At 42.6% G+C, this 24,022-nt stretch overlaps 1 protein-coding gene across 2 annotated transcripts in view; it reads right to left on the reverse strand.

The window, feature by feature from the left end:
• NEK7 (NIMA related kinase 7) overlaps positions 1 to 24,022 on the reverse strand; it is a 227,893-nt gene that overhangs the window by 169,472 nt on the left and 34,399 nt on the right. For both annotated transcript variants that reach the window (XM_077452743.1, XM_077452742.1), the window contains one exon: positions 20,986 to 21,126. In XM_077452743.1, coding sequence (XP_077308869.1) covers positions 20,986 to 21,108 — 123 coding nt within the window. In that variant the 5' untranslated portion in view covers positions 21,109 to 21,126. The remainder of the gene's footprint in view (positions 1 to 20,985; positions 21,127 to 24,022) is intronic.

The raw sequence follows: 24,022 nt of genomic DNA on the forward strand, positions 1-24,022 counted from the left end.
GATCTAAACTGTCTACTAAACTGAAGAGTACAAAAAAAAAATTTCTGCAAAATTGTCGCTCTTTGTTTACAGCGCAAAAAACGGAAAAAAAAAAAAACGCAGAGGTGATCAAATACCACCAAAAGAAAGCTCTATTTGTGGGGAAAAAAGGAAGTAATTTTTGTTTGGGTACCAAGTCGCACAACCACGTAATTGTCACTTAAAGCGACGCAGTGCCGTATCGCAAAAAATGGTTTAGTCAATAAGGGAGCAAATCCTTCTGGGGCTGAAGTGGTTAAAATTACACCATCCCTCAAAAACGTTACATACTTAATCTATTTGAGAAGATTAAAAATGCAAAGCCTACTATACAGGACTAGATAAAAAAAAATAAAAAATAAAATGGGACCATACACAACAGTAAAAAAAAAAAAACTCAGTCCCCCATAATAATTACCCAAGCCTGATCTCGATCCAGCAATGTACAGGAGACCAGAGGCTCTCTCAAGTCTCTCCCTCCTGATTGGCTGAGATGCAGGAGCCATTGGCCGTGTGGGGCAGGAGCGCGGGGGGGGGGGGGGGGGGGGTATTATGGACGCAGAGAGTCGGCTCAGGAGCAAGCATGCACCAGTGCCCCCCACAGCACTCAGCAAGGGAGGTGAGTCTAGAGCACACTAATCTTATTGCTACCTCTCCAGTGTTTTTTTTTTTATTTATTTATTTATTTTTTTAGAAGATTCCACTCCCCAAAATTGTAACAATGACAATTATTGTGAGATACAAAAAAAATGTTTAGATAGGTGGTGTTTCTTGAAGCCTTTTTCTTCCGAGGTATATACTTGAGTGTAGGGTCCCATTTTTCATCGTGACCCAAAAATTCAACATTTGGGTGCTGCCCAGGTAGAGAGAGGTCCCATTTTTCATACCTTAGTTTCCCCATTTGGTTACTTCTCGAAGGAGCCCTCGCTTTCATCTAGTTCAGTGTTTCGCAAGCTTTTTTCAGTAAGGGCACCCTTTAAAATTATGCACAGGCACCCTAATCTAAAATATAAAAAAAAAAAAAACTAACATAATAGTTTTGTATAACGCATCCACGTAGAACACCCAATATTAGAATCAATTTATTCTTCCAAAGTAAATACACCTTTCCACACTGATGCCAACTAGCATTCCAAGGTTTCTCTTCGTCCTCCGTTTCTCTCCCTCATTCAGCTAATATTACCCCAGTGCTGATGGAGAGGGGCAGAAAAGGCCCAAACAAGAATGCTTTGCATGAGGTCATTGGTTGTTGGGATACCAGAGGCTAGAAGGTTGTAATACTCCCCAAAGAAAACCTGTGGTTTTGTGTAACTAAAAGGCAGGCTTGATTCACTTGCTGGTTTAACAGACTCACCCAGGACAGTGGCTTTTGGAGGGTACTGAATGCTAGCCTCTTGACTACCGACTAGGAGTCCTGACATTTGAGGAAGCTACAAGCATTTCGGAAGATATTGTTATGTGATGCAAAAACAGGATTTTTAAAACAGCTTACCTGTAAAATTATTTTCTTTGATGTACATCAGGGGACACAAAGCCATAGTAGTTACTATGTGGGTTTACATGGGCCACTGATAGGGGCGTGCCAGTGTCCATCACCTAAGGCAAGATGTGTACTCCCCCATATAACCCCTCCCACTACTGGGAGTCCTCAGTTTTGTAGCCAAGCAATACAAGTGTATACCAAGAAGGGAGGGACCTCTGTGTCCCGATGTACATAAGAGAAAAGGATTTTACAGGTAAGCCGTTTTAAAAATCCTGTTTTCTTTTCTCACATCAGGGGGACACAGAGCCATAGTAGTTACTATGTGGGATGTCCCATAGCAATGGCAACTGAAGGGAGGGAGACAAAAAAAATAAAAAATAAAGGAGGCCAGAAGACTCATACTGCAGCCTGCAGCACACTGCGCCCGAAGGCAATATCCTCATGACCTTTAACATCGATTTGATAAAATTTGGTAAACATATGAACTGAACTGAAGACCAAGTTGCGGCCTTACAGATCTGAGCCATAGATGCTTGATGATGCACCACCCAAAAGGCACTAATCGCCCTGGTTGAGTGTGCTTTAACATGGAAAAGGAGGAATTTCCTTCTTTAAACCATCCTGAATAATGACTTGATGAATCCACTTGGAAATAGTAGATTTTGACGCTGCCTGTCCACTTTTTGGACCACCTGGCAGTACGAACAAAACATCTGTTTTACGAACCTGAGTGGTCGCCTTTAAATACACTGACTGCCCTCACTACATCAAGGGAATGTAGTGACTTCTCTTCCCTAGATCGAGCCTCTGGGAAGAAAGAAGGAAGAATAATATCTTGGTTTAAGTGAAAACTTGTCACCACCTTTGGTAGGAATTCAGGATGAGGACGTAACACCACTTTATCCTTAAGCATGATCAAATATGGCTCCTTACAAGACAGAGCTGCTAGTTCTGATACTCTTCTAGCAGAAGAAATGGCAACCAGTGGTGTAGTGGTTAGCACTCTCACCTAGCAGTAAAAAGGGTCGTTGGTTCGAATCCCAACCACGACACTTCCTGCCTGGAGTTTGCATGTTCTCCCTGTGCCTGCGTGGGTTTCCTCCGGGTACTCCGGTTTCCTCCCACACTCCAAAGAAATGCAGGTAGGTTAATTGGCTTCTGTCCAAAATTGGCCCTAGTATATGAATGGGGACCTTAGTATGTGGGCTCCTTGAGGGTAGGGACCAATGTGAGTGTGTAATGTACAGGGATAGGGATACACACTCATTCAGGTTGAACTGGATGGACTGGTGTCTTTATTCAACCTTACTAACTATGTAACTATGTAACCAGAAAGACTATCTAGTCAAAAGAACCAAGGGAATTTTACATAAAGGTTCAAAAGGCTGTTTCTGCAAAGCCGATAAGACCAAGTTTAAATCCCAAGGATTTAGAGGTGCTTTGATAAGGGGATTGATCCGTGTTATCCCCCTGAACAAAGCTATGCACTAAAGAGTGAGAAGCCAGAGGCTGTTGAAAAAATATTGATAAGGCCGTGATATGGCCCTTGATAGTACTCAAGGCCAGATTAATTTCTAATCCCAATTGCAGGGAATCAAGAATCCTACCTATGACATATTTCCTGGGGTGACAACCCCTGGATCCACACCAGGAAACTTATGGCTTCCAGTCTCTATAGTAAATGACTCTGGAAGCCGGCTTCCTGGCATTAATCAAGGTAGACACTACCGAAGGAGACAACACACGATCCTTTAAAATGTGGGCCTCAATAGCCAAACCGTTAAATTTAGCATCTGTAAGGTAGGATGGAATACCAAACCTTGTGCGAGAAGGTCTGGCCATAATGACAGAATCCAAGGGACTCCTACTGCCATCTTTATGATCTCGGCAAATCAAGATCTTCTGGGCCACGCTGGGGCCATCAGAATCACCTCCTTTTGTTCCTGCTTGATTCTGCGAAGACGACGCGGAAGTAGCAGAATTGGAGGAAATGCATAGATCAGAGAAAACGGATCCCATGGGAAGACTAATGCGTCTTTTCCGCAAGCTAATGGATCCCTTGTTCGACACAAAGTTGTCAACCTTGTTGTTGAATCAGCCCAAGTCTGAACACAATTCACTTTTTGGGCTGAATGACTCCTTGTGCCCCCCTGGTGATTGATGTAAGCCACAGTCGTGGCATTGTCGGACTGAATCCCGACAGAAAAATCCCTCGGTCTGGCTGTCCAGGACTTTAGAGCCAGACAAACTGCCCGAATCTTCAAAATGTTGATAGGCAAGGTCCTTTCAAACTTGGACCATCTCCCTTGGACAGAATCCTCGTCCAGGACTGCTCCCCAGCCCAGAAGGCTGGCATCCATTGTCACCACTTTCCACGAGACTGGAAGAAACCATTTCCCTTTTGGAGGTTGCTGGATACCAACCACCAATTTAGGCTCTGACGCACATCGGGAGCCAGGCGTGTACGAAAATCTAAGGCCTAAACCTTTTTGTTCTGGGCCGACAGGATTGTGTTTTGTAACAATCGTGAATGAAACTGCACGTAAGGGACGGCCTCGAAGAAGGCCACCATTTTTCACAACAATCTCATACACAACCGAATGGAAGGCCTTTGCTTTGATGAGTTGAATTAGCTTTATAATGGAACTGATTCTTGTCTGGGGTAAAAATACCTTTTTCTGTATGGTATCTATGACCAGACCCAAGTACTGTAATCTCCTTTATGGTTTTAAGGAGGATATTTCTAGGTTAAGATTCCAGGTAGTTTACGGTTGTGACCAGCCTGGTTTAGACATGAAAATGAATGATCTATTAAAAGTAGATCATCTAAGTAGGCAAGGACCGTTATGCCTGGAGCCCTTAATCTGGCTAGAGGAGGTGCCAGAATTTTTGAGAACACACGTGGTGCTGTGGAATATTGGCACATGGAGATATGCATCTTTGATATCGATAGAAGCCAAAAACTCCCCTCCTTGGAGGATGGCAACAACCGACCGGGTTGACTCCATGCGAAAGGATCGGATGTTCAAGTGCCGATTCAGATCTTTGAGATCTAAAATAGGTCTTACTTCTCAGTTTGGTTTTGGAACCGTAAAAAGGTTTGAATAAAAACCTGTGCCCTGTTCCTCTAAGGCCGCGTACACACGGGCGGACTGTTCGCCCAACTTTGTTCGTCAAACAATCCGACAAACAGTCCGCTCAAAATTTGCATGAACGGACTTGACCACACACGATGAACGAACAGTCCGCTGAAAGCGTGCGCGATGACATGAACGGCACGTACGACGGGGCGAGAAATTCGACGTCCAATACACTGCAATGCAACCTTCGCCGTGTAAATCCTTTCTGAGCATGCGCGAAACTTAGTTTGTCGAACAAGCCTACACACGAGCGGACTGTCCGCTGAAACCAAGTTTCAGCGGACTGTCTTACGGAAATTCCGAAAAACTTTGTTCGTCAGACTGTCCGCTGAAACTGTCCGCTGAAGCCCACACACGAGCGGACTGTCCGCTGAAACACTGTTCAGTGGACAAAGTTGGGCGAACAGTCCGCCCGTGTGTACGCGGCCTAAGGGAACCTCTGATATCACCGACTGGGATAATAGATGATCCAGCGCTAGAAGGAGAGCCTCCTTTTTCTCTGGGTCCTTGGGAACATGTGACCTTAGAAACTGAGGAGACGGAAAATCTTGGAACTCTAGTTTGTAACCTAGAGAAAAAGCAGAAACCACCCATCTGTCTTGACCTTGTTCCTGCCAGATCCTTGAGAATTGCAGGAGCCTTACCCCCACCCGAGCGAGTGGGGGCGCCTCTTCATAGGGAGGCTTTAGCATTCTGTTTTGTGGGCTTTCTGCCCCAAGACCTCTTCTGACCTTGGTGCTGTCCTTGGGGTTTTCCCCTTGAACCTGACGGATGAGGCTGTAGAGACTGCCTAGAGGCTGATGCCCCTGGCACAGGAGAGGAAGCGCACTTAAAGGGGAAATGTTTGAATTTCTTCTTTACTGGTAAAAAGAGTTTTTGCCATTAGAGATCTTTTGTAGATATTTATCCAAATCATCTCCAAATAGCTGTTCACCATGTAAAGGGAAACTGGCTAAGAGTTTTTTTTTTACACGGTGCTTCAGCTGACCAACTTTTCAGCCAAAGAATTCTGCGAAAATGCACGAGTCCAAGCATACGCCATGTGATTTGAATGATAGAATCTCTCATAGCATCTACTGTGAAACACAGTGTGTCTGAAAAAACAGCGCATTGTTGAGCCTCAACTTTAAGTATCTCCTCAAACTGTTCCGTAATGGACTGGGATACGGCAATTGCGGCAAGGACCGGCTGCTCTACTGAACTTGCTAAAGCCATATGGCTTTTAGAAAGATGTTCCAACTTTTTATCTGATGGATCCTTTAACATTAGTGCATTATCCCCCAGACATGTGAGATTCTTATTCACTGAGGCAATCGCAGCATCAATCGCTGGAACCTTCCATTTCTTATAGAAGTCCTCTTCCATAGGATAATGTGGATAATCTCTTAGGAGGATAATATGGTTTATCCGGATGTTCCCATTCAGCATACATAAGCTTCCTTAGCCATGCATGAATAGGAAAGGCATCCCCAGATGGAGGAGGTTTTAATGATCCCAAATTGGAGGTGGGATCATCAACAGCCTGCGCTGCAGGCAGCAGAACGAACCAATTTAGTAAGGCCGCGTACACACGGGCGGACTATCCGTCCAACTAAGTCCGTCAGACAATCCGACAGACAGTCCGTCCAACTTTTGAATGAACGGACTTGACCACACACGATGAAAAGACAGTCCGCTGAAAGCTTGCGCGATGACGTGTACAGCACGTACGACAGGACTAGAAATACGACGTCCAATACACTGCAATGCAACCTTCGGCCGTGTAAATCCTTTCTGAGCATGCGCCATACTTAGTCCGTCGAACTAGCCTACTCACGAGCGGACTGTCCGCTGAAACCAAGTTTGGACGGACAATATTACGGAAATTCCGAAAGACTTAGTCCGCCAGACTGTCCGCTGAAAAAGTCAGCTGAAGCCCACACACGAGCGGATTGTCCGCTGAAACACGTTTCAGCGGACCAAGTCCGTCAGACAGTCCGCCCGTGTGTACGCGGCCTTAGAGTGCACAAGCAACCTGTCTTGTGATGTTACTCCTATATTAGGATCCTCAGAAGAGGATAAACCAGTATCTTCCAAATCTTTGGGAAGATAGCCCCAGCCTCCTAAACCTCCAAAAGAGGGTCTTGAGCACTAGATGGGGATCTGCTAGGTTTGACCCGACTATGGAGGGATAAAATAGCATCAATCTTCTTTTCCAAACCAGCAATGGTAGAAGACAAAACCTCTCGTGTGATATACTCAGGGGCTGAAGTGTCTTGCGCGACTGCAACTACAGATTCCCCTGACGGCTTAATCTGACCGGCCTCACCACTCTCAGAGGAGGATGACATTCTTTTGGAAATGGTTTTAGTTTGTTGTGTAACCATTGACCCTTTAGAACCCTTACAGGAGTTCCTGGTCCCTTTGCCACTCATAGCTTTAAAGCACAAAGCAGAGGCACTACCAGCAAAAGTATGTACATTGCTAGGCTATAGTACAGCTCAATAACCGCTATTAATCCTAGCCTGTAACAGTACAATGTGTCAAAGGGAAATGCCTGTCACCAAACCTGATCCAGCCAACCTGCTCTGTCCCTCCACAGCCATGCAGCAGCTACACACACAGTGCTTAAATCACTTCCTGCACATGTGGCCGGCGTCTGATGCCGTAAGCCACTCCCCCCGCGAAATACGTAAGCTTTCCCGCGAGCAGCATCTGCAGACATGGCATGCGGGGGTAAATTCTCTGCTGAGCGGCCACGGTCCGTCCCTTTTTTTTTTCATTTGATTTGGCATCCTATCCCCGAAAAAAAATAGGGTGGGGGGGGGGGGGGGTTGTAGCCTGAGGGACCTCCCCCCTGGGCGGAACTAAGAGTTCTGAGTGTTGTGTTAAAACTATGCCTAGTATTCTCCTAGATAAGGCTAACAACCCATTTGTTACAGAGAGGAGCTGTGTCGGTCGGTGAATATAAGAAAAAAAATATTGGGGACACAGGAGGAAACCAGACCCCCCCTTCTTACCGGAGGATCTGTTGTGGCTGGAGGGGAGGAGAGGAAAATGAACGCTTCTGTGCGGTTTCCAGCGTCAGGTCAGCGAGTGCTCAATACAGCCCCCAGTGGTGACAAATAGGCATGACCACATACAAAGAAGGAGAAATTTTGAGAAAATATCCCTTCCCTTTTCCTCGCAGCAGGGTTTAACAGAGATAAAGACCCTTCACCCTTCACAGTGGGCTCCGAGACCTTTTAGGAAACCTTCAGGAACCGGGGAACCTCAGGTTAACCACAATCCTGGACCTGCGACAGCACCCTGCCAGTAAAAACTTTATGGCCTTACTACCAAAAAGTACTGGATCCCAGGGCCCAGCTCTCTAAAGAGAAGTGTTTTCAAGCAAAACCCTGTTTCTTTGGACACGAGGCCCGGGTACCGTTCATTTAGCCCATGAAAAGACATCAGAACGGATCTGGCCAGCATGGATTGCTTCCAGTGGAGCTCAGCACAGCACACCTTTACTCGTGACCAACACCTTAGACACTGGCAAACAAAACTAAGGACTCCCAGTAGTGGGAGGGGTTATATGGGTGAGTACACATCTTGCCTTAGGGGCGTGCCAGTGTCCATCACCCATCAGTGGCCCATATAAACCCACATAGTAACTACTATGGCTCTGTGTCCCCTGACATTAGAAAAGAAAGGCCATTATTAAGTAGGCCATGGTGGTCTCTGCATGCTTGGGACTTAGTACAAACAAAATGGCCTCTTCCTACAGCGATTTGTCTCAATCAGAAGACAGTGTTTCCCTTTCCTTTTTCTCAGGTAATACATATTCCTCCTCTCTACCCTATGGCAGAATATGAGCCAATACAGAGTCTAAAAGAGAATAAGGAGGAAAAACTGAAGGCAGCCTTCAGCTGCAGAGTAAACACAAAAAAAAAAAAAAACAAGAATGCTGTGTCATGAAGTAAGGAGCTCCCTCTGCTGTATCTAAGAGGCATTGCAACTTAAGTGCCTCAACGTTTCCCCCAAGACTTCCCCCTCTCTCTCTCTATATAAAAAAAAGGCAGTGATAACTTCACTATTACAGTTCCTGACATTTTTTTAACCACTTGCTTACTGGGCACTTAAACACCCTTCCTGCCCAGACCAATTTTCAGCTTTCGGTGCTCTCACAATTTGAATGACAATTACTCAGTCATGCAACACTGTACCCAAATGAATTTTTTGTCCTTTTTTTCCCACAAATAGAGCTTTCTTTTGGTGATATTTGATCACCTCTGGGGTTTTTATTTTTTGCGCTATAAATGAAAAAAGACCGAAAATTTTGAAAAAAAAAAAACGCGTATTTCTTTGTTTCTGTGACATAATTATGCAAATTATTAATTTTTCTTCATAAATTTTGGCCACAATTTATACTGCTACATATCTTCGGTAAAAATAACCCAAATTAGTGGATATTATTTGGTCTTTGTGAAAGTTAGAGAGTCTACAAGCTGTGGTGCGAATCGCACAAAATTGATCACATCTGATGTACTGGTGGCCTATCTCGCTTCTTGTGACCCCGAACAAGTCAGGAAAGTAAAAATACCCCCCAAATGACCCCTTTTTGGAAAGTAGACATTCCAAGGTCTTTAGTAAGAGGCATAGTGAGCTTTTTGATGTTGTCATTTTTTTCCCACAATTCTTTGCAAAATTAAGATTTTTCTTTTTTTTTTTCTCCACAAAATTGTCATTGTAATAGGTTATTTCTCTCACGTGGCATGTGTATACCACAAATGACACCCCCCAAAAAATTCTGCTACTCCTCTTGAGTATTACAATACCACATGTGTGGGACTTTTTCACAGCCTGGCCACATAGAGAGGCCCAACATGCAGGTAGCGCCATCATGTGTTCTAGGAACATAAATTGCACATCTAACTTGTTGACTATTTATTACACTTTTGAAGCACCAGGACAATGACACGTGACACTGATGACAGATGGCACTGATACGTGGCAATGATGACACGTGGCACTGATGACACTAATACGTTGCACTGATGACAGATGGCACTAATACGTGGCACTGATGACAGATGGCACTAATACATGGCACCGATGACAGATGGCACCGATGACGCGTGACACTGATGACAGATGGCACTAATTAGTGGCATTGATGACATGTGACACTAACAGATGGCACGTGACACTGACAGGTGGCACTGATGACACGTGGCACTGATGACAGATGGCACTATGTGGCACTGATGACACGTGGCACTGATGACAGATGGCACTATGTGGCACTGATGACACGTGGCACTGATGTCAGTGCCATTTGTCCCCAGTGCCATCTGTCAACAGGTGGCACTGGGGGCAGGTAGCACTGGGGTGGATGGCACTGCTGGGGGAGGATGGCACTTTTTTTTTTACTCGAGGCAGAACGGCTGCCGCTGCAGCCGTTCATCTCTCCCCTCTCACACTGTCTGTGTGAGGGAGAGCGGTGCTGAGAGATGATCTCATGTTTACATATGAGATCATCTCCCATTGGACACGGCGAACACAGAACTTCCGCAATGCGCACCGGCGCGCATTGCGGAAGTAAACATCAGGACGTCCACCCGGACGAACGCACCTGCTCTACGGCCTTCATTCGGCTATAGGGCGGGCGTGGGGTGGTTAACATAGATCTATATCCACACAAAAAAAAAAAATTTATATATATATATATATATATATATATATATATATATATATATATATATATATATATATATATATATATATATATATATATATATATATATATATATATATACACATACACACACACACACACACACACACATATATATATACACACACACACATCGGACATTTTTGGAACCATTGTCATTTATGCAGCAATCGGTGCTATTTAAATGCACTGATTCCTGTGTAAATGAAACTGGCAGCGAATGAGTTAACCACTGGGGGGCAGTGTAGTGTTATGTATGACGTTATGTGTTTTTTTTTGTTTTTTTTTTTATTGTAGGGGGACGTGGCCTAGCATGTGACATCACTGATCGTCCTTCCCTATAAAAGGGAAGGGACGATCTGTGACAGCCACACAGAGAAGCACTGGGAGAGAGGTTTGTTTACACAGACCTCTCCTCGTTCTTCAGCTCTGTGACCCGATCGCAGGATTTAGGACCGGGTCGGGAGCGCGCCACGGCTGGGCCCTTAAAAAGCAATGTACAGTTACGTGCATGTGCCCAGCCATGGCATTCTGCTGACGTACATCGTGAGGCGGGCCTTAAGTGGTTAAGGCAGGTGTCCCAATACTTTTGCGTGCGTATAATATATATATATATATATATATATATATATATATATATATATATATATATATATATATATATATATATATATATATATATATATATATATATATATATATATATATATATATATATATATATATATGTATGTGTGTGTAACTTTTTTTTTTTTTTTTTTCCTTTTATGGCAGACAGATGTTGGCATTTTCAACAATACATTATACATAGATTATTATTATTTTTTTTATTTTTTTTTTGTTACCGTTTGAGGTTTTAACAGGTGTCAGTTGGGTGTCCCATGCAACATTTATCAAGTGGAGTTCAACGATGGTATATATATATATACATATACATACATACATACATACATACATACATACATACATACACACACAAAAGTAAAAAATATTAATAAAAATGCTATAAAACTATCCACCATTTTGTAAACGCTATAACTTTTGCGCAAACCAATCACTAATTGCGATTTTTTTACCAAAAATATGTAGAATACATATCGGCCTAAACTGAGGGAAAACATTTTTTTTTTATATATTAAAAACCTCAGGAGGTTATCAAATACCACCAAAAGAAAGCTTTTTGTGGGGGAAAAAAAAAAGAAGGACGCCAATTTTGTTTGAGAGCCAAGTCACACGACCACGCAATTGACAGTTAAATCGACGCAGTGCCGAAACGCAAAAAGGGCTTGGTCCTTTGGCTGCAAATTGGTCCGGGGCTTAAGTGGTTAAAATGCACATGATCACTTGCTTACTGGGCACATATACCCCCTTGCTACCCAGGCCAATTTTCAGCGGTCAATCTTTAAATGACAATAGCGCAGTCATGCTACACTGTACCCATATGAAATTTTTTTATCATTTTCTTCACACAAATAGAGATTTCGTTTGGTGGTATTTACCACTGGGTTTGTTTTTTGGTAAACAGTTTTCATGGTTTGTTATAAAATTTTGCAAACACTCTGATCACAGAGCATGCTGCCTGAGCGGCAGAAGGGGTGCACAGGCAGCATGAGGACAGGACGATGTCCATGTATACCCTCTTGGCAAATGAAGCCTGTGCTGTAGCCAACTTTCAGCTATAGCATGGGCACCAAGTGGTTAATGGCATCCCAGTCTTAGTTGGCAAGGTCCACCCTTTGCAGCTATAACAGCTTCAACTCTGAGAAGGCTGTCCACAAGGTTTGGGATTGTGTCTATAGGAACGTTCGACCGTGCTTCCTGAAGCACATTGAAGCAGTGATGTTGGATGATGGCCTGGCTCACAGTCTCCACTCTAATTCATGCCAAAGATGTTCTATTGGGTGGAGATCAGGACTCTCTGCAGGCAAATCAAGTTCCTCCACCCCAAATTCGCTCATCCATGTCTTTATGGACCTTACCCAATTACAAAGAAGGGGTCCATCACGTTTATCATAGGTGTATTTTACATGAGCAAACAATACAAAGGGGAAAGCGCTGGTCTGGTATGCAAACCCGACATGACAGGAAGTTTTAAAGAAAACAAAAAAAAAAAAAAAAAAAAAAAAAAAAAAAAAACTTTAATGAACAATCGCATAGAACAAACTCCATAGCCTAGCAAAAAGATTAAATAAATTCACTGCAACTCACAACTATAGCTGTGCCTGGTGGGATGGATGGCTGCCTCCGTATACTGGTACTCCTGGCAGAGGGCGGGTGGCCCAATGGTTGTAGGCTCCTTCCACAGATCTTATGGGGGCTCTGCTGGGCTAATGACTGCTGTAGAAAGGATTCGCTACTGCGAGTAGCTTGCTGGGCTCCGGGAACCACATTCAGAAGCCAGCATGGAGATGCCAGGCAGAGCGGGAGCCGAGACCAGTGGCAGCAGGGCTGGGCTATGGTATGTGGATGGGAATGAGTAAAACAAATTTCCAGAGCTCTCTGAAGGCAGACTACATGTTTTGGGGATTAACCCCTTCTTCAGAGGTGACCACTCCATACCGGCTTTTGAGTGCGGTTCCCAGAGCTCAGCAAGCTCCTTGCAGTGGCGACTCCTTTCCACAGCAGTGATCAGCCCAGCATAAGATCTGTGGATAGAGCCTACAAAAAAAAAAAAACAAACACACGATACAAATATTATAAATTGAGTTGCAGTTCAGTGAGTAAAATAAGTATTTAATCCCCAAGCAAAAGAGGATTTAGTACTTGGTGGAGAGATGAGATATTTCTTGTAGTTGGTTACCAGGTGTGCTCACATCACAGTAGAGATTTTGGTCCACTCTTTACAGATCTTCTCTAAATTCTTAAGTTATCCTGGCTATCACTTGGCAACTCAAAGTTTCAGCTCCATCCATACATTTTCTATAGGATTAGGGTCTGGAGACTGGCTAGGCCACTCCATGACTAACCTTATTCTTGAGCCACTTCTTTGTTGCCTTAGCGGTATACTTTGGGTTATTGCCATGCTCGGAGACCAATCCACGACCCATCTTCAGCGTTCTAGCTGATGGAAGGTGGTTCTCTTCCAAGATTTCACAATTCATGACTCAGTCCACTGGTCCCGCAATGTGGCAAAGTCGTCCTTTCTTCCTCCAGATACGGCGAGTCAAGCTAATGCCAAAAGGAGTTTAATCTTGGTCTCCTCTCACCACACCACTTTCTCCCAATCCTCCTTGGAATCATTTAGAGATGTTCATAGGCAAAACTTTAGATGGACCTGTACATGTGCCTTCTTGAGGAGGGGGACCTTGCACGTGCTGAAGGATTTCAATCCATGGTTTCCTGTTACCAATGGTTTGTTTGGTGACTGTGGTCCCAACTGCCTTGAGATCATTTGCAAGTTCCTCCCGTGTAATTCTGGGCTGATCCCTCACTTTTGTCATGATCATTGAAAGCCCAAGAGGTGAAATCTTGCATGGAGCTCCAGACCGAAGGACAATTGATTATTTTGTATTTCTTCCATTTGTGAATAATTGATCCAACAGCTGTTTCTTTCTCACCAAGTTTTTTGCAGATGGTCTTGCAGCCCATTCCAGCCTTGTGCAGGTCTACATTCTTGTCCCTGAAATTCTTTGACAGCTCTTTGGTCTTGCCCATGATGGTGTGGTTTGAATGAAAGAGATTCTGTGGACAGGTGTCTTATACATATAAGTTGTCATTCGGAGCACCTTCTTAAAATTGACAGGACTAATCTGTATACCACATGAACCCATATTGTAGCCTATCTGTGGGAACCTGAATTATTGTTGGTTGGCAGAGGATTAAATACTTTTTACTGAGCTGGAACTCAGTTTATGACGACATTTGAATCATGTTTTTTTTCTGGATTTTTGATAGGTATATTTTAAATGATAGACAGCATATCAATGATAAATATAGACCCTTAATTTCTTTCTAAGTGGACAAAAACGTACACAATCTGCAGGGGATCAAATAATAATTTTCTCCACCGTATACACACACAGCGGTAATATATGTATTGAACAAGTCAGTTTTTCTAGGTAAATATATAAAAAAGGTGCTATTGACATCAATTTTCACCACGTCGGTAACAACCCATGCAATCCCTACATAAAGAAACCAAAACAAATATGTTCAGAAATGATGTGTAATAAATGGAATGGCACAGGAAAAAGTAATGAACATGCTAAAGAAACTTCAAAATCCTTTGTTGGTAATGGCAGCTTCAAGATGCCCCCTGTATGGAAAAATTTGTCGAATGCATTGCTCAGGTGTGATTTTGGCCCATTCTTCCACAGTCTTTAAATCTTGAAGGTTCCGTGGGCCTCTTCTATGAACTCTGATCTTAAGTTCTTTCCATAGATTTTGCTATTGGATTTAAGTCGGGCGATTGGCTGCACCATTCAAACAGCTTTTGTGTCTCTGAAACCAATAGTTTCCTTGGCTTTGTGTTTGGGGGTTCATTGTCTTGCTGAAATGTCCACCCTTATTTCATCTTCATCATCCTGGTAGATGGCAGCAGATTTTTTTTATCAAGAATGTCTTGGTACATTTTTCTATTCTTCCAAAGCAAAAAATATATATACACACACTACATGATTTTATTAGCTATATATAGCAAGTTACAAAATAGTAATCTAATACTTATACTCTAATCTGATACTTTGTGACTGACTTCTGACATTCTGGTTATATGTCTATGCACAGGTCTTAGGCTGCTTTAATTGTATCATTCCGTATTGAGCAGTGTAAATAAGTATTACACTGCTCGTTGCAGGAAAATTCACAGTCCAGCCTTGCTTAAGGTAGCTGGGGTTAACAGGTTTTTTGGGGAGTGCTCTTTATCAAAGGGAGGGAGGAATTCACTGAATGCATATTTCCATCTCCATTGTGGATAGGATGGATTATATGGATGGTCTGGTTTAAATGTTTTTTGGGGGAGGATATAAAACCAGTGCAAGTAATTTATCATCTTTGCGACTTCCCTTGTTTTATTTTGTAAGGGATTAGGGGATTTTAGATTACCCAAGTTAGTAACTTGCTATATATAGCTAATAAAATCATGTAGTTTTACTCTTCAGGGTGTGTTTATTATCATATATTTTTTCTTTTTTGCTTTGGGTGTACTACTATTATTACACCCCACGATAATTAATCGGTGAGTGCTAAATGAGGTGGGATTCCCATATATTCACATTTTTGTCTCTACATTTTTCTATACATCCTTCCTTCAATGAAATGAAGTTTGCTAGTACCGTTTGCTGAAAAACAGCCCCACCCCATGAAGTGCCCAGCTCCAAACTTCACTGTTGGTATGGTGTTTTTGGGGTGATGTGCATCACCATTTGATCTCTCAATATGGTGTGTATGATGGCATCCAAGAGATTCATCCGACCAGACTATATTCTCCCAGTATTTCACAGGCTTGTCTAAATGTTGTGCAGCAAACTTTAACCGGCTCCCGACCAGTGCACGGCGATGTACATCGGCAGAATGGCACGGGCAGGCAAATGGGCGTACCTGTACGTCCCTTTAAATTTGCTGCCCTGTCATCGCGAGTACGGTATGCTTGCGTGCTGGTCATGACCCCCGTGAGTCCGGTCGCGGGTCCCACAGACTCGATCGCCGCGGGCATACCCGCGATCGTCTCACGGGGGCGGCTGAACGAAGAAATGGCGTTGTAAACAGCATGTTCCCGTTCTGCCTAGCAACTAGTGACGCTGATCTCTGCTCCATGTGATTGTAGCAGAGATCAGTGTTCACTAAATTAAAGCCCGGCCCCCAACAGTTAGTAACACACCCCTAGGAACACTTAACCCCTACACTGCCACCCACTGGTTAACCCCTTCATTGCCAGTGTAATTTACACTGGAATCACTGCATTTATATAGCAGTGATTGCTGTATAAATGACAATGGTCCCAAAAATGTGTCAAAAATGTCCAGTGTGTCCGCCATAATGTCGCAGTCACAATAAAAAAAAAAAAAAAAAAAAAATCAAATTGCTGATCGCCACCATTAATAGTAAAAAAAAAAAATCAAAATTTGGGGTGCCCCGAATGGTTTTTTTGGTGCCGAAACCGATACCAAAAATGAAAAATACACTAGGCCGAAAACCGAAACCGATAACGAAAGTGACGGTTTTAAAAAAAATCTTTTCATACAGCAGATGGCCAGAGACTGCGGGCATGGTACAGGAGATGGCCAGAGACTGCGGGCATGGTACAGGAGATGGCCAGAGACTGCGGACATGGTACAGGAGATGGCCAGAGACTGCGGACATGGTACAGGAGATGGCCAGAGACTGCGGACATGGTACAGGAGATGGCCAGAGACTGCGGACATGGTACAGGAGATGGCCAGAGACTGCGGACATGGTACAGGAGATGGCCAGAGACTGCGGACATGGTACAGGAGATGGCCAGAGACTGCGGACATGGTACAGGAGATGGCCAGAGACTGCGGACATGGTACAGGAGATCAAAGCAGCCTCCCCAGTTCCCCTCAGATGCAGCCTGCCTGATAAAAATACATGCACAGTGTTTTCCATGTATTCCAATGGCTTTAGTTCACACTATGCAGTCAGGTTCTGGTGCAGAAACTGACTGCATGGTGTGAACTAGAGCCATTGGAATACATGGAAAACACTGTGCATGCATTTTGTGCAAAAAAAAAAAAAAAAAGTACACGGAACTGCATCTGGTGTGAACTGGCCCCAAGCAAGCTACCTGGTTCCGTTCCAACAGACTTCTATTGGGAATGATCATATTGTTACCTCTACTAGCAATAACTTAACCCTTCCCCATTCTATCACATGGCGATAAAAACCTAGCTGGGTCAAAATCAAGATTATTTTTTTTTATATGGCCAATAAAAGGGAGTACAGCCTTTGTCCTGTGACCTGGTTTTATATAGCATGGCTACATTCACACAAGTGGCCAGAGGTAGATAGTTTCAGAGGCAAGCAAATGACTTTTGGATGCAGCAGCACTGTGGGCACAAAAAAACTTTTGATTTAGCTGCGGACAAAACTCTGCAATGCTTGCCCTGGGCACACTCTTTCCCCCTCATGCAGCTTGCCAGTGTCTAAATGCAGCCTTACCCATGCCCGGATCAGAGCGGTGATCTTCGTGTGTCACAGAGCTGTGCATTGAATTGCCCGGGCGGCTGTAGTAACAATGTCCCGCCTCCTGTAATCATGTCAGGCTGATTCAATGTCCCGCTGTAGTCATCTTGTTTTTGTGAAGGGCAGTGATCTCCATTGATCTACGTGCCTGTTTACATCTGAATTTCAAGTTAGTCTATAGCTGAGGAGGTGGATTACGTTATATCCAAAACATTAACCCCCTGTTGTTTCAACTGCTTTATTGCCAAACATGAGAACGTGAGGCAATTCGATCTGGTGACTTCAGTTATAATGGGGAAGAGATGTTTGGCACACTAGTGGTGTGGTGTGAAGAACTCTACAATCTTTGAGGACTTTTAATTGCACTGTGGCATACAGTTCTATGAAATAGTTTCAGATCACATTTTTCATATTTAAAAAAAAAAAAAAAGAATTGCATGATTGTTCTCACTTGGGTGAGTCTATGTAATCACTTTATGTTAGAGTCACACTGTTATTGTGTATTCATAGCATGCACTGTCCAATTTGTGGTTTATTCCAATTGTTTGTGTATTTAATTATGCACTTTAGCACTGCTGTTTACCTGGAGTGATCTGTGTAGATAGTTTTGGTTGAGTACATTACTTCTTGTTCTCTTTGAAACCATTGTAATACCCAATTCCAGGTCTTTCTGAAACTCCCAAGTGGTCCCTGGCTCTTGGACAACTCTTCTGTTAGAAATTTTTCAAGGAGCACTTGGTCCTGGGTGGTTTATGGTGAAATGATGTTCTTTCAACTTCCGGATTATGGCCCGAGCAGTGCTCACTGGAACATTTAGAAATCCTTCTGTAACCAATGGCATCAGTGTGTTTTGTAACAATAAGTTTGCAAAGGTCTTGAGAGAGCCCTTTGCTTTTACTCATAAAGGAATGTTTCTTGTGTGACACCTTTTTATAGGCCATCAGTTGAGACTGAACAAGCCGTTATTAATTTTCACTGACAAGGGGCAGGATTGCTTTCCAATGACTGATGGATTTCAGTTGGTGCCTTAGCTTTCCATGGCTTTTTGCACCTCCCTTTCTTCAATACTTTTTCCCTGAAGTATTTGTTTTGGTTTCTTTGTATGTATGGATTGCATGGGTTGTTACCGACATGTGGTGAAAATTTTCAATACTTACTTTACCCGCTGTATATTGGAGCTACTACACACACACAGAAGATTTTGAAAAGAAACTGGTCCATTACTCACCAATCTGCTAAAGAACACGGATGTAACATGGGGACCACGGCACATCCGCTTCCCTCATTTCGAAAGGCAGGAACCTTCAGGTGATTGGACGCTGGCAAAGCTTTACTGGACATGCTCCCTGAGCAACTACCCTATAACCCTACCCCACGTCATGAGCTCTCAGTTTTGTAGCATACAATGCAGTGTAACCTAGAAATGGAAGGGAGAATGGCTTGTGTCCTGTACTGTACTCCAAGATATGGAATTTAAAGTGTCACTGAACCCAAATCATGGAAAACCATCAATAAATGGTGTATTACATGTGGTTTATACTCACTACGTGGAGAAGGAAGGGGAAACTGGATGGCAGCCGAGGTGTTGAGAGCCTTTACTGGAACTGATCCCATTTTTTTTTACCTGCAGCAGCTGAAAGACAGCTGTGTGGCTAGTTGATGGGAGTCACAGGTGTATTAACGGATTCACATGGGTGGCCTGTTAAGGTCACTTTGCATGGGGCGATAAATTGTACACTTCAGTGTGGACTTGGTGTTAATATTTGTTACTTTCTACACAGTTACAAGTATTTGTATATATAATTTGTTACTTTTGAAACTGCAGTGGCGGGAGGGGGGGTAACTACAGGGAATTGATTCAGGTAAATGGCACTTCTCCGATCCAGGTTCCCCTTCATTTTGCTTGTCAGCAAATCAGAAGTGCTTTGAATAGACCAGCTCTTTGCTAATCTAGTAACTTCCGTGACACAAATTTTCAGCTGCTTTTATCTCCCTGTTACATAGTTAGTAAGGTTGAATAAAGACACCAGTCCAACCTGAGTGTCTACAATTGTCCCTATCCCTGTACATTGCACACTCACATCAGTCCCTACCCTCAAGTAGCTCACAATCCAAGGTCCCCATTGATATACTGCGGCCAATTTTGGACAGAAGCCAATTAACCTATCTGCATGTCTTTGGAGTGTGGGAGGAAACCCACGTAGGCAGGTAGTGCCGTGGTTGGGATTTGAACCAGCGACCTTTTTTACTGCTAGGCGAGAGTGCTAACCACTACACCACTGTGTTATGCTGATAACAGAGGAATGAAGAAGCACGAAGACATGGGACTTAGGGCTTTGGAGAGAGATAAGTAAAAACGCTACAGATATATGTACCCAAGTCAAAATTCATGAATACGGTTTACATCCACTTTAAGACACTTTTCTTTAGTTCTGGATAGAGCACAGAGGGATCTCACCCCACGTCATGTTTTCACTGCTGTCTGTAGCCCCCATTAGGGAGATTTACCCTCTCTACTTGTTCTGGAGATCATAATCACCAAGAGTGGTGAGAAATTTGGGATTTTCTTTCACCATCAGAGCAGGAACAGAAGGGAAATCTTCCAGCATGGACACAAATTTTGGTGACCCGGGTGGTTCTCTCACTTTTGAGGGATTTCTTAACTTCCTATTTTGGCTATGGGACAGTGAAGGGAAATATTGGATAGCAAAAAATAAAAAATAAAAAACGAAAAAAAGGGGGTTACAACTCTCCCAAGCAGTGTAAGCACTTAAACTGGATAGGTATTTGCCTCTTGCAGGTCCTCTATAGTAGACCTGGTGTGTAAGAGGAAAAAAACAGCACAAGGAGGCAATCAGTTTGTGTTCTGACAAAAAGCATGCTTATAAAAAGGAAGCTAAGGTCATTGCTGTACTTACCTTTCACAGTCCAAATTCAGGTTGGGAGGTCCATTAAAAAAAATAAAAAAAATAAATAAAAACTACCGGTACTTGCTAAGTGAGCTGAATAGTTCTTGCTGTCAGGCTAAGGAAACCTAATGGTAGAAAATGTGCACTGCAGATGGTAAAGCTCAAGTGAAGGTGAGCATTGCTGCAAAAGGTCATTAATCTCTGTCTTCTAGGTTCTTGAAAGGGGCTCTGCTTTAATAACACTTCAAAACATGAAAATACCGATAATGCATCCAGCTATCCCTTTAAACAGAAGGGAGGTCATTGAGGTATATTTTTTGCTTTATAACGTGATCATTTTTTTAAAATTGACTGCATGATCAATCCCGTCAGGTTGGATTAGCTAAGATGCCCCAATACCCAACAAACATCTTTGCGACGACCTTTCATATCTGAAAGCACAGAATAGCATAGGCTTTTTTTTTTCATCCAAGCATTTTGAAATAATTTTCCCCTTAACTTTGTAAAAGTCTGCAAAGGTTTTCAACTACAAGTAGAAAAGTAACAATGGGACAAATACTGAGGTATGCTTTAAAATAACAAAATTCAAATTACCTGAACTTTTTTTAAAGCAACAGGTACTCCATCCAAAAGGCATCTGGCTCTATATACTTCACTGAACTGGCCCCTGCCAATTTTCTTCTCAATCTGGAAATTGGCCAGTGTATTATAACCCATGTCTGGTCGTAGTGGTTTCTAAACAAATGAAACATTTGAAAATTAAAAGAAAACAAAGCACAACAAAAATCAGTAAGAGACATTTATAAAAGCAAACAAATATATGCACTTTTACGAGGCCTCAATTTATAATGTGCATCTTTGCTGGATGGAAAAAGGCAAACACAAATTGGAATTTAACTTTTAAAAATACCTCATTAGCAGGGAATTAGACATGCAGTGGGAGGTAGCAAGTGCAAAAGAGGAAGCACAGTGTTTCTTTTCCAAGAATAAATGACAAATTGCTGATAATTCACCTTTTCCAATGAAACCAGGACAAGCAGTTAAAATATATTACTGAGACCTGCATTTCCCAAGGATGTATGGGAAATTCAGATGTGCAGCACGCATAGGGCTTACTCAACTGAATGCCTTTTACAAATACAGTGTGTGTTCATTGACAAATATGATGCGATTCAGTAATTTACTGCTGTATAAATGAAATAAGTTCAAAAACTTTAAAATGAAAATCAAGATTGGCAAGCTACTGACATACTACACAAAAAAAAAAATATATATATATATATAAATTCATAGGTGTGGGGAAAAATAAAAAGAAATATGCCTCTAAGTAAAAAGAAAAAAGGTCTCTGAAATGTTACAGTAACTGGGACAGTCGAACCTTCTATTTAGCTGAAGTAAATTTCAGGTGAACAGATTACCTGCTCCAGGTTAAACTGAATGGACTGGTGCTATACTGTTACCTCTACTTGCCGTATGATATTTGCTCTCTTCTCCCAACATCCACAAACCACAACAAAGTTCTATAAACACGCTGTAAGTAAATCCAGTTGAGACAAAACCACAGTATCAGCTAAAATAGACAACTAGTTGATAAGGTTGAAGGGTAAGAAAAGTTTAACAGAAACGTGTAAAGGTCCAGGGGCTACAAAGCTGACCAATAGAAAAAAAAGATCATGAAGAAGACGACATGGGAGTAACCGACTGCTGCAATGCTTGAACAGCATCATCCAGATAAAGTACATTGAGTTGAAGGAAAGACAACTAAATCTGCATTGGACACATGGCACCAACAATACCATGGCAGTTACTGAAACGGGGCAAAGAACCAATAGCTACAGACAGCAGTCCATTCAGCTAAATCTTGATCTGTGTAGTGGTTGGCAGGTTTTATTTTTTTCAAAATTTTACACTACATACAAACAGCAAGCAACAAGCTCACTATTTGCAAGGAGAAGGCAACAGTAAAAAACAATCAAGTACTCCCATCAGTGAAATATGACGTACACCACTAGCCCCTTTCTCTTTTAATTCTATTTTTCAGGTTACACCATCAACAAAAAAGCACTTTGAATAATAAAAAAAAAATACAACAACATTTAATACATTGCAGTTTACCAATCCTTAAAGTGGTTGTAAACCCTTACAAACCATTTTGACCTACCTATATGGTTTAGGAGATATTCACTAAAAGACAGCGACAGCCGTCTATGGTGCATGCGCCGTAGACAGCGGCACGCAGGCTCAATATCGGCGTTATCAGCATATTGCTGCTAATGGCGATATGCCGTTAGTGACAGCTCCCGTGCGTATGCGTGACATCATCGCTGCCCTGGCGCTGAGTGGCCGGAGCCATGGATGCTCCGGACTACAGGGGACATCGGTGACATCGCTGGCTCCTGTGTCAGGTAAGTGACACATAATGGGCTACTATGCGATGCATAGTAGCCCATTATGCTTTACCTTTGCAGGGAGACAAAGAGGAAGTAAACCCATCAGGATTTACTTCCTCTTTAAATGTGGCGGCTGAATTTGTTTTTTTAGGCTTTTTTGCCTTTATTTTCGTTAGCTGAATTACCCAGTGACACAATGGGGTTGATTTACTAAAGGCAAACCCACTTTGCACTACAAGTGCACTTGGAATTGCATTCGCTGTAGATCTGAAATAAGTGGAAACTTTTGATTTTATCATCCAATCATGTGCAATCTAAAATGCTGTGTTTTTTTATTTTCCTTGCATGTCCCCCTCAGATCTACAGCAACTGCACCTCCAAGAGCACTTGTTGTGCAATGTGGATTTGTCTTTAGTAAATAACCCCCAATGCAATAGAGAGTGTCACCACTCTGGATGGAGAAGCAACAGAGACCTTTGGATAGCAGCATTGTCTAACTGGGGAGAGGGTTGCGTTAAATGCACTAGCAGATTTAGATGGACTTGACTAACAAATGAAAGCCCAAACGCCTGCTAACTTATTTTAAGCAGTTAGAGCATCTTTTTTGTGATAAAGGTTTTACATAAATGAATAAAAGTTGACCATTGCAAGCACCTCTGTTAAATGGTTTGTCTCAGCCCTCTGATTGCCATCTTTGCAGGATAGCTTGATCTGTTAAATGTATTTAAACAATAACAGACTAAAGGCTATTACACACTATTCCCCAGCCCTGTTGGGCTGAAAAAAAAAAAAAAAAAAAAAAAAAAAAAAAAAAAAAAAAAAACACCCCAGACTGTAGCTGCACTAATTATTCAATGTTCGTACAGCGATATCCCCTGCCGTTTTATTGTGTTCTGACAAGGGGATGGCCCCCTGCCACAACGTACTGGTCACCGATCTCAGAGTGCCGACTGCAAGCCAAATCGGCAGAACTTTTTCAGTCATGTCCCTTTGATAAAAGCTGGTCTGAACAGTTTGCTTCTGTCCGACCAGCTGCAGTACACACGGCCCAAAAGACGGCCAGTGTGTACTAGGCTTTGACTAGATCAACAGTTTAAAATAAGGGGGGGGGGGGGGGGCTAAACATGGGGAAAAAAAAAAAAAACACAACAACAATTCAGCCACCAAATCCAAAAAATGGTAAGCTGCTTTTTATTTATTTCTTTAAAAGCTGTCCATGCTAGAATGATGAAACATACAGT

This window comes from Lithobates pipiens, unplaced genomic scaffold (assembly GCF_037356315.1).
Source record: "Lithobates pipiens isolate NorthernLeopardFrog02 unplaced genomic scaffold, aLitPip1_a1.2 Scaffold_23, whole genome shotgun sequence".
Classification (NCBI taxonomy): Eukaryota; Metazoa; Chordata; class Amphibia; order Anura; family Ranidae; genus Lithobates; species Lithobates pipiens.